The sequence below is a fragment of the Neolamprologus brichardi genome, chromosome 2 (assembly GCF_056152115.1).
Source record: "Neolamprologus brichardi isolate AB-2024 chromosome 2, ASM5615211v1, whole genome shotgun sequence".
Classification (NCBI taxonomy): domain Eukaryota; kingdom Metazoa; phylum Chordata; class Actinopteri; order Cichliformes; family Cichlidae; genus Neolamprologus; species Neolamprologus brichardi.
This window is the reverse complement of record NC_142105.1, coordinates 14,468,042-14,479,533: the sequence shown is the minus strand read 5'-3', so window position 1 is coordinate 14,479,533 and position 11,492 is coordinate 14,468,042. Positions and strand designations below refer to the sequence as shown.

The 11,492-nt window shown below is 42.8% G+C and overlaps 1 protein-coding gene across 1 annotated transcript; it reads left to right on the top strand.

Moving 5' to 3' along the window:
• The first annotated feature begins 2,891 nt into the window (after nt 1–2,891).
• Nucleotides 2,892–8,073, top strand: LOC148106098 (uncharacterized). The gene is made up of 4 exons (XM_087830322.1): nt 2,892–2,910; nt 3,270–3,452; nt 3,807–4,687; nt 7,885–8,073. Exons 1-4 carry the CDS (start codon nt 2,892–2,894, stop codon nt 8,071–8,073), a joined length of 1,272 nt encoding a protein of 423 aa, XP_087686448.1.
• Nucleotides 8,074–11,492: the final 3,419 nt, after the last annotated feature.

Below are 11,492 nucleotides of genomic sequence, written 5' to 3'. Positions count from 1 at the left end.
GAAAATGTGCTAAATGTGGGCTAACTGTATAACTGTAGGCTACTTGTACTTAATCATTTGCAAAGATGCACTGAGACAATTGAGACATGTACTTAAAATATTACCCACTGTTGACAGTGGGATTTTAAATTTTGATAACACTTTCAAAAACATATTCCATCCTACAGTTCTCAGGCATGTTTGGTTTTGTGGGAGGCTGATAAATATCCTTGGAAGGTCAGACAGTTATCCAGTCCTTAACTGAACTTGTTCTGGACATGTAGGGGTTAAGTCTATCAATAGATGTCCACAATGAGTTTTAGTAGCATCTTCAAAATTTTTCAAGAAGTATCTCGAGCCTTGACAAATTTGATGAGCCATCATTCATGTTCATTGATTACAGCCACTTTGAAAAGCAGACATGGGAACAGAATTGACCTTTCCAGCTGTCTGTCTGCAAGAAAGTGAATACGCATTTTTCCCCAAAACATTTAATTAAAACTGAAATATGGAAGAACTATAAATATCTATTTTAGTATATGCTGCTTTAATAGTCTATAAGGAACTGCTCTCACAGTATGCATCTCATTACAGTAATCTTAAAATTCAAATCAACATGGTCAAAATGAGGTCAGCTCAGCTCATTAAGACATTCCCTGAGTCATAACAATCTTTTCAAAGCTGCTTTTTTAACATGTAAATTACTGTTGTAAAGTCAGCCCGTACCTCACAGTAAAACTCTGACTGGAGGCTGTTGTTTTCCTATCATATCATATCATCATCATCCTTTAACCAGCTATCATGTTTGATTGACACATTTGTTATTTTCATCTTATTAGAAGGTGGAAAGGTATTAGTTCTTTTAGCATTTATTCAGCTGGTCTGACAGGTGAATGTGTTGATAAGCTCATGTGACACTGGCAGATAAACATAGCTATGATGTTTAGGTTTGGTTTGCTATCATCAAAAAATATGTAGATAGGAGTTCATAAACATGATCTGTTCAATGGCTTTATCTACGTCTGCACTCAGACAGACAGACATGAGGGGTCTAAGGTGAAAAAAAGTTACTAACCAGCAAATAAGCTGTGTGAAAAGCTGGTGATTTTGTTTATAAATGATTTGATATAGAATATTGATATTCTTCTTGAGTGTTTTTTATTCATTATGCAGCTGGGTTTTCAAAGGGATCCACTGGATTACAAAAACAAACTGCCACAAAGTCACAGTTTACAGGTTAAGATCTTAGCTGGAGTTTCGTTAAGTGACTCCATTTAGAATTTCTCTGCTCAAATAGCTACTGAAATATAGCTGCCATGAAGAAAAGCCTGTTCAGAATCTTAATGTGAAATAATTAAGTAATATTTTATTTGTATTGCACCTTTCATGGCCATAGCTGGACTGGCCATTGGGCATACCGGGCATTTGCCCGGTGGGCCGATGGTGATTTTTCGTTTTTATGGGCCGTTTTTTTTTTTTTTTTTCGTAACGGTATAAACACTGAAAGGTGGTGGATTGGCCAGATGAAGGGAGATGTGTAAAAATAACTCAGTTGTTTGGTGGTGGCTATTGCGGAGCTTCCACAGATTCAGTAACATTAGCAAGTGGTGGAGGCCAGCAGATACAACACGCTGGCAGTGCAGTGGCAGTCCTAGCCTGTTTGGCGCCCTGGGCGAGCACTCCCTCTGACGCCCCCCACACACAAAACATATTAAGGATTGTACATTAACATAGAACTGTTGTCGAAACCATACTGAATTTCACCAGAGAAACACACACACACATATGAAGAGAGAGAGAGAGTATGCATAGTATGCAAACGGCTACCAAACTACCATCATAATTCGTCATACAATGAGAACAGGATGAATCAACAATTGTCAATGACTAATTAATAATATATTAAAATCTGTAACATAATGTATTGTTTGATGTTTAGTCTGTTACTGTTACTATTTTTACAATTTCTTCTTGGAGCAACTGTAACCCACATTATTTCCTTAGGGATTAATAAAGTATTCTGATTCTGATTGTTTCAGGATGACCTGCCATTATCCAATGACACATCTGCTTACCTGTATCTTTTGCTCGTTTCTCCTCCTCTTCTTTTCTACTTTTTCTAAACTTCCTCTCCACGTTCTGCGTGGAGAGGAAGGCGAGGACACCGCTGGGTTTCCCTTCTGCACCACTCCACTGGACTTTTAATGTTGTGTTTTTACAGACTTTTTATAGTCAGTTACAATAACTTGTAATTGTTATTACAATAATAACCATTATGCTACTAGCTAGCATAATGGAGTTTCTATACTGCTGGGCAGGTGCTATGATATTATTGATGTTGAACTTGTTTTATCTTATTTTATTTATAAGGTTAGTTATTAGAGTTTCCAACCGTCCCGTAAAAAACGGAATCGTCTGGTATTCAGAGAAAATATTGCGTGTTTCGTATAAGGTGAAAAGGAACAGTTTGTCCCGGACTTCAGCTACAATGAAAAAGACACAAAGCTGGAGTTATTCTGTGTCTTTGCTGCACAGCTGCCTCTTCTTCTCTCATTCTCTCCCCTCCCTCTCCTGTTTCTACTTCAATCATGAAACTGATCAATGATCAGCTGATTGGCTTTTCTCTCTTGTTTGTTTATTTCCCACTTTGCGCCAGAAAGAAGAAACCGGCGGATGTCATGCTAAACAACAGCAGCACGTTTAAGCTTGATCAGCTGTTCTTAGAATTTATTTAATATTAATTTCTAGTTTCAGCTGATGTTTGCTGGAGCCACAGCTGTAAAAGTTGCTGGTCATAATATCAGTTTGGTTATCTGGTGAGAGGGAAACCTGAAGATGAAACTAGGAGATGTCCTTACTGAATCATCAGAGCTGAACAGGTGATGGAGAAACAGGTTTACCTTTTAGGTGACATGAATGAGTTGAAGGGAGGTTATGAACAGTTTGAGAGATAAATAACACCAGGATCCTTTTCTAAGTAGCTGACAGCTGGTAACTGTGCAGGGGCGGGTCTAGCAAAGTTTTGCCAGGGGGCCATGTAGGGCATTAACAGGGAAAGGGAAATACTTTTCTTTGTTATGTCATTTAAAAACTTTGAATAAATAATTATCTGACTCTTACAACAAACGTTTTCATCTGATGTAAAATGTATAGAAATCCATTACTGTACATAGTAATTTTTTCGAGGGTCCCAACATACACAAAGAATGGTAATATTTATCACTTATATTGCTTTTAGTCTCTTGAAAAGAGACCCTGAAATAATCTGTTTGTTTGTTTGTTTATAACAGCAACCAAGAAAAGGGCAGAGCAAAAAAAGACAGGTGGTGGTCCTGCACCCCCTCGTCACACCCCGGCAGAGGAGCTGGCCCTAGGGTTGAATGGCACCAGACCCATTGTTGAGGGCATCCCTGGGGGCAGCTCTTCCTTAGACCAGCAGCCGGGGTGCAGTAGCAGCAGCACCTTCATAACTGGTAAATGAGCTCATAATTCTATTTGTACAATGTAAAATATTTGGTTGTTGCCTTAATTAAAATGCTTTTTGTACTTTGACATTTATTGACATTGTGGGTTTTTTTGTGTGTAGTTTTACATAACACTCCATCACTTTTACCTGTTCCCATGCAAGGGGTGACTGAAGAATGCACAGTAAGTTGGGAGATATATATATATATATATGTGGTGGGGCGTGGTCTGCGGTGGCGTGCAGGGAGGGCGGACGCACCTGCACGGCATCCGCAATCACGCCCGCCACGTTAAAACACGGGGACTCAGGTGTGTGTGGGGTGTGGTGTGAGGTGTTGTGAATAAAATGTCTGAAAACACAGATCCCTGGACCCGCCGTGCCTTATTCCTGCCACAGTGGTGCCGAAACCCAGGAGGCGGCACGGCGGGTTCTTATCGGAGCCAGGGAGTGGAGGAGCTGGCCCAGAGGGTGGCCGAAATGGCGGCCGCCCAGCGGGAGCAGGCGGCGGAGGTACGTCACCAGCAGGCAGAGCTGCAGGACCAGTCCGAGCGCCACCTGCAACGAATTGGGGAGCTGGCGGCGCTGCTCTGGGCCTGGGCGCCACCCCCACAGGTGTGTACCGAGGACAGTGAAGCGGTGGAGGAGCCGCGTGGGGCACCTGAGCAGCCGGAGGTGGCAGACGAGGCGCGCGGGGATCTGCGCCTGCCGGAGGAGGGGGAACAGCCGGGTGAAGGGCTGCTCCTGCCGGGAGCGGTGGACGAGCCGCTCCGACCGGAGGCGGCAGACGAGGCGCGCGAGGGTCTGCACCGGCTGGAGGAAGAGGAGTCGCGGGAGGGGCTGCCGGAGCCGCTCCCGCCAGCGCCCCAGCCAGCGGTGGATGAGCCGCTCCCGCCAGCGCCCCAGCCAGCGGCGGACGAGCCGCTCCCGCCAGCGCCCCAGCCAGCGGCGGACGAGCCGCTCCAGCCAGAAGAGGTGGAGAAACCGGGAGGGGAGATGGCGGTCCCCGTGCCAGGGGAGCCTGCTCGACCGGTGCCCGAGGTCGAGGATCGAGCTGCCCCGGAGCGTCAGATGCGCCGGGTAGTGAGCCCCTCCCGGGGCCGGCGGGGTCGTGCCGGCTTGCCGGGTAGCCGGCCTCCGGACCGGTTTCGCCGCTGCTGCTGGAGGCGTGGCCGACCCCCGGACAAGGCTCGCCGCCATTGGAGGTGTGGGCGGCCTCCGCAACGGACTTTGCTCTGTTCCAAGGTTGGGAACCGGTGGGGAGTAGGTTCGGCCGGATGACTCCCCGGCCTCAATCGGGCGATGGGGGTGTGTGGTGGGGCGTGGTCTGCGGTGGCGTGCAGGGAGGGCGGACGCACCTGCACGGCATCCGCAATCATGCCCGCCACGTTAAAACACGGGGACTCAGGTGTGTGTGGGGTGTGGTGTGAGGTGTTTTGAATAAAAAAATGTCTGAAAACACTGATCCCTGGACCCGCCGTGCCTTATTCCTGCCACAATATATATATATATATATATATATATATATATATATATATATATATATATATATATATATATTATTCACCCAAGCCCTGTTTGACAACCTGTCGTCTTAAGTGGCTTGGAAAAACCACAAACACACCCAGGAAATGCTTGAGTGCCAGGTATACTTTGCGAATGGAACGGCAGACAGCACTTTTGCCAATGTTCTCTGCGTCTCCAACAGCGTACAGAAACGTGCCACTCGCAAAGAAACGCAAGGCAATGCACACAGTTTGTGCAGTTGTTAATGCCCGACTACGGTGAGTGGAACTCTTAACATAGGGACCCAACAAGTTGGTTAAGTAAATAATACCTTCACGGGAAAATCAATATCTCTCTATGAGCACACTGTCGCGCTGAGCTAAAGGATCCTGTCTATCCTGCAATATACGCTGAATTCTGAAAACTCTCCTTATCAATCTTGCACCTTCCGCAATGGGTTGCTCGCGTACAAACGGACAGGACATGGCTGCGACAGACTTCCCAAATCCACCTTCGCTTTTATAGCCGTGGTCTCTCATCTTGATTACACGAAGTAATTTACTATTACTACTCTAAAATATGAATTACATCTGAAATAATCAAATACATGAAATAGAATGATTAATAGTACATTTCCCTTTTTTTAGGAAATGACCTGTATGTATCTGTATGAAATCAATAAAAGAATCAAATACTGCATTATCTTTAGTTACATTGATAATATTTATTTATGGAAAAACAGTGGAAAAATATTGCTGATGCTTTCGTATAAATGAAGCGGACATACCTGAGTGGCCGCGATCTAATCCTGTTTACTTAAAGTAAGCCTTACTTAGCGAGGTACGAAGAACGGACCCCTGGTTTGAGTGTTAATTGAAACAACAACAACAACAACAACAACAACGAAAAAAGACTAAACAAATAACTTGCCTGCACTAATGTGAAGGGTGATAATTAAACCTTGACTGAAGTAAATGGCCCAGGTTTAGCTCAAAAACAGTGGTTTTGATGAGCAAAATGTCACGCAACTGAGAGTCACTTAATCTCCGCCTCACGCGGTTCTTGGTCATTTTCATGACCGAGAATGTCTTCTTGCACAAGCATGCGATACTCGGTGTCACACTGCAGCTCAATGAGTTCCAGCTGCAGCTATTTATCACCGGTTTCATAATTCAATTCAATTCAATTCAATTTTATTTATATAGCGCCAAATCACAACAAAAGTCGCCTCAAGGCGCTTCAGAGATTGTGAAAAGATTTTACCTTATTACCTTTATGTTTAGCTTATTTAAATTGCACAGTAATGCCTGTACATAGCGTGTCAGCAAATTCTTTAGCTGCAACAAAGTGATCACATGAGGAAGTTGCTCAAGTTTAGACAACACCCACATGTATTGTTTTAACCCACTACAAGATCGTTAATCAACTTGTTCCTCTTCGTCTTGCAAGGCTTCATCCTGTGCAGCCTCGTATGCAATCAGCAGATAAGAAGTTGTTTTTTCCTAACTTGTACTCCACCCATGAGTGTTACGTGAGAGGACAGTATATAATAAACTCTGACCAGATGCCTGGGCGCTTTTCCTGCACAGGATTCGCCCATGTACATGAATTAACTCTGGGCCCGTGATTCTTTGCTTTCCTGAGGTTTTTCTCCTTACATTTCTTGGTCCTCCGAGCCGGAGTTGGAAAAAGCAACTCTATTGTTGTGACTCCAAACCAGAGATCTACCTGTATCCTGTCGCCGTCGGGGGGCCGTACCGCAGACTGTCGACAGCCTCCTCAAGGAAGGAGTGAAAGTCCTGGGACGTAAAAAAATTTGGGTCCAGGCCGGTTAAGCGGTCCACGACGCTGGGATCCAGTGTAAGACCTCAAACATAGACGGAGAGATCTTGGAAGGTAAAGAATCCACTCAATCACACTCGCGTAAAATGAAAGGGTTGGGTTGACAGTCTAATCCACTGTACGGATTTCTAAAAATACGTGTAATAAGGTTGACCCACTGTAAGAGCTCATAGGACTAATCCGCCGAAAGGATTGTAAAGTAAAACACGTTAAAGGTCTCACCCGCCGTAAGGGTTTAGGAGTGATCCGCCGTAAGGATCTGCGCGACTGTGTATAAATGTCTGTTTTCTGTGTGTCGGAAGTAAGTGATTTTTTACAGCACAGTAAGATGCTGAACTGCTTCCATTGTTACTGTCTTTTTATTTACTGTAAGGAGCTCAAGTACTGGTGACAAAGGGGAAAGGTTGGGTTTCATCCCATAAAACTGACACTGCTTCCTGATTAGCAGGAAGTAGAAGGGCGTGTCAGCAACCACCCCTGCGTCTCGTGCCAGAGACGGCTCTGCAGTTGTGTGATAATGGGTAATCAGCCCACCAAACTCACTGCTGACGAGCAGTGGCTAGAGAAAAAATGTCCAGGCGCCGGACAAATTAGTGTTTGTAGATGGAGAAATTCTAAGAAAACAAAATGTCCCAGCTGGGAAGGAAAATGCAACCCCTCAGCTGTAACTCAGCTAAAAGAAGCTTTAGTAGAGGAACTAAATGACACAAAGAACTTAAAAAAGAAAGGTAGAGGTGCACAGGAATTGCAGCTTCATGCAGCCTGGGAGGAGGAAGTAAATAGACGTCAAGAAAATAAAAATAAAAAACAGCAACGGAAAGCTAAGCAATCAAAAATGCAAAATCCCCTTTTAGGCGGAACTCAAGCTGCGTGCGGCCACCCTCCACCTTATGCACCAGCATCACTTCCTGCACCAACGGCAGCAATACCTGCCATAAAAACATACGTAGAGAAACACTGGGTGACCAGGAACACAGGGCCTCTACCTGAGGCTTTGCAGTATGCAGAACATGCTTTCCGTGTAGTTACAAAAAAAGAGAAAGACGCAGGTATTTTCACAGTAGATCCAGCCACAGGATTTATTGCATTTTCAGGAGGATTCAGGGGACAAAGGCAGGGACAGAGAAGAGGCAGAGGAAGTTACAGAGGGAGAGGTTACAGACGCTCAGAACAAGATGGTGAGGAGAAAGATAACAAATGCTGGACATGTGGAGAGGAAGGTCATTTCTCAAGGAATTGCAGGTCAGGGACAGGAAGGCGTCAGCATGAGGATGAATGACTAGAGGATAGAGAACAAGCTGAGGAAAGTGAGGAAGACACAGAGGTGTTCAATGTTCACCAATTAGTTTCACAAGCTGTAGACAAACCCGAGATCACAGTACACGTTAATGGTATGTTATTGATCGCACTCTGTGATACGGGGGCGTGTAAAACAGTATTCAACATAAAATCAGATGAGACACTGTGCAGTCCTCGAAATCCTTTTATTAATCCACCACCCGTTCCTGCAGCCGCATCTGCAGCACCACCCGTTATACATTCACCCATATCAGGAAGAACATAATAATCCCTCATCAAGTAAAAACTGGAGATCAAAGTAGTTTAAAAAGGGTTGGAAACAGACCCGACTGAATAGATATAAATACAAGAGGAATAAAGTAAAATAAACATAAACAAAAGGTTAAATTACAACTTATCTTTAATGTAATCATACTAATATGCTGAACCCTGTATGAAACAGCTGAAAACTACATGACGGAGAAGCTGAATTGAATATGAAAGTGCAAGTCTTTGCCACTGTGGGGCAAAGCACGCAACCACTATGTGAGGTTGCATTTTGGTCTTTTCTGAGCTGATGAGCAAGCTACACATTATCAGATCAGAAGCTGGCTGAGAACTCTTCAAAGAGAGGGAAATAGAACTATGATAACTGTGATAACTGGAATGTGCAGAGTTTCCTGAGCAGTTTTCCTGCATCCTGACTCATATGTGTAGAGTGTTCATAGCATCAGCATCATGTTTTTGTTTATTTGTTTTGGTGGGTTAAAAAATAGTTAAATAAACTTGTGATCATATTTATGGATCACGATAGCACATGCCATTGGCCAAATGATTTATTTACGCAGATGAAAAAAGTGAGTGTTAATGTGTCTGACGTCACAGTGTTTTTGTGCGCTGTGTAAAAGTAATTGCCTCTGATTGTGAGAGCGGTGATTCTGCAGGTTACCAGCTATTAAAAAAAAAAAAAAAAAAAAAAAAGAGTAGAAAAGAGACAAAATTTACATTGTAGATGAAAAATAATCATAGGAAAAAGGTTTTGTGTTGCTCAGCCAAGAGCAACTACACTCTCATTTTCTGCTTTTAAGAAAGGACAGTACACAAAAACAGAGAGAGAGAGAGTTGTGTGTGTTGGTTAAGCAGTGATAATAATAATGAACATGTTTTAGTTTGTCACTTTCAGGTGACAAGCAGACCTGAATCAATTTTCCACATGCAGCAGTCGGAAGAAAGTTATAGTTTAACATCATTAGAAACATTCAGGCCAAGTTTCTGGCTAACTTATTTACAGCACCATGTGTCTCTCAAACTCACAAGCGAGCTCTCACTCCTCTCTGAAGACAAGGAATGCTGCTCCAAAGAGCAATGACATGGCAGATAAAGAGACAGCAGCAAAGTGCTGGGCAAAGAGTCCCAGCAAGCAGCAGCAGTGTGGACAAACAGCATCAGAGAAGAAGAGCAAACCCATCATCCTGCCTGATTGGATGAATGGCACTGTGTTCCCAACAAGCTGCAAATTCACTGTGCATGTGACAAGAACATTTGAGGAGAACTGAGGAGACTGTTGGAGTTTGATTTGCCACCTTTGGAGAAAATGGCAAGAAGAGACAGTGAAACACAGGACAAAGCTGAAGAAGAACTGCCTGCTATTGGACTGTTGAAGTGGGAGAGGACAACAGAGTGAGAGGAGTGGTGAGAACACAGGAATTTTGTTGTTTAATCTGGGAAATCAAAATTTGGGTTAGCAAACCTGGGGAAAAGAAAACTGACTGCTTAAGTGGGAAAATTGTGAAAGAGTCTGAAACACTGCAAAAAGAAACATACAAAATCACACACACACAAGCAGAATATGCATTAACCCTACTAACACTTCCAAACACAAGAGAGCTCATGAAGATTAGACAACATCTTAAGCATGTGAGTCTGTTTACCATCTTGTCTAAGTCACTTAGTGTGATGAGAAGTGATGCAAAGATCAGTGGACTCATAGCACATCAGTTACAAAATGATTAAATAATAGCAGAGAAATGTGTAGGACAGGCAGCTTTAAAAACATGTTCTGCTGGATATGCAGCTCCACAGACATGCATTAAACCTGCCTAGTAACACAAACACACATGCAATGAAAATTAGCTTGTTATCTCTCATCAGTGTTAAAATAGGGTAAATTTAACAGACACTTGTTATCAAATGCTGAATTTATCCAAAAAAAAAAAAAAAAAAATTGACTCTCTAGGTTGCAGGACAACAGTTTAACTTTTGTGGGAAAAAAGATTCTGGTTTGACCAACCAGTAATCAGACAATAAATTTAGTTGTTAATACAGTAAATTGGGAGATGTTTTCTGCTTGTTTGATGCAGCACAAGTAATTTACTGTATGAGGGAAATTCTATTTTTGTGATTACATTTTGAATATGCATTTCTGTTGTCCTGTCAACTTAGTGGGTTAATAGCTGATATGCAAATTAGTTGATCGTTCTTAGATTGAGGAAAGGTGACTGAATTCTTAGCACGAGTGAATGAGATGTGTTGGAGTTTGTTAGAATGGAGACTCTAAAACACTGTGTTTCCTGTTTTGATGTGTGAGTGTATCCTGTACCTAGATACACAACTCTGAATACGTCAGAACAAACTTCTTTTGTGAAGTGCATGACAACATGTCACATGTTTTATGATGACGGGAAAAAAAGGAAAACTGAATAAAATGGGTGTGTGTGGCCTAAATGAGTGTGAAGCACAGATCTGGGGATTAAACTCATAACTAATAACATATTAGGCTTATGTTGTGTGTTGTGCAGCTGATGGTTGGTTCGGAGTGAATCTAGCTGATGATTTTTCTTTTGTTGTGAAGTTGAGCCTGCCAATTAGTATGATAGTATGATAAACCATGTTAATGGTATGATTTACCCTCCTGAGATGAGGAGCTTGTGTCATGACGTAACAAGGCTTTTTTATTTTGATACTTTCACAGTGCACTGAAAGTTTTGTTCGATAATCTCTCTCAGCAGATCTGCACGATTAGAAGCGCTATATGATACGTCGTCAAGAAAATTGTTACAAGTAAGTTTCTCCACATTAAAATGGGCTCAGGAGAAAGCCACTTATTTGGGACGATTAGAAAATGAGAGTCCCTGCCTAAAAAGGATTCAGCGAGGTAATCCGATCTAAAATTCTTCTTTTTTCTTTTGAAATGACGTCATTTTGCTGAGGATGGAAATCAAATGCGGCGATAGTTTCCACTATCAGCAAAGAAAGAATGGATGAATGAATGAATGAATAAATGGAAATAAAAACAAACTGACTGACTGGTAAAAGCTGACAAGACTTGACCACGACTCAAAGTTAACCTCCACCTAGACAGGACAAAAGGGTGGATCAATTTATGTGTTTCTTTTTACAGGAGCAGAAAGATGACAGCAACATC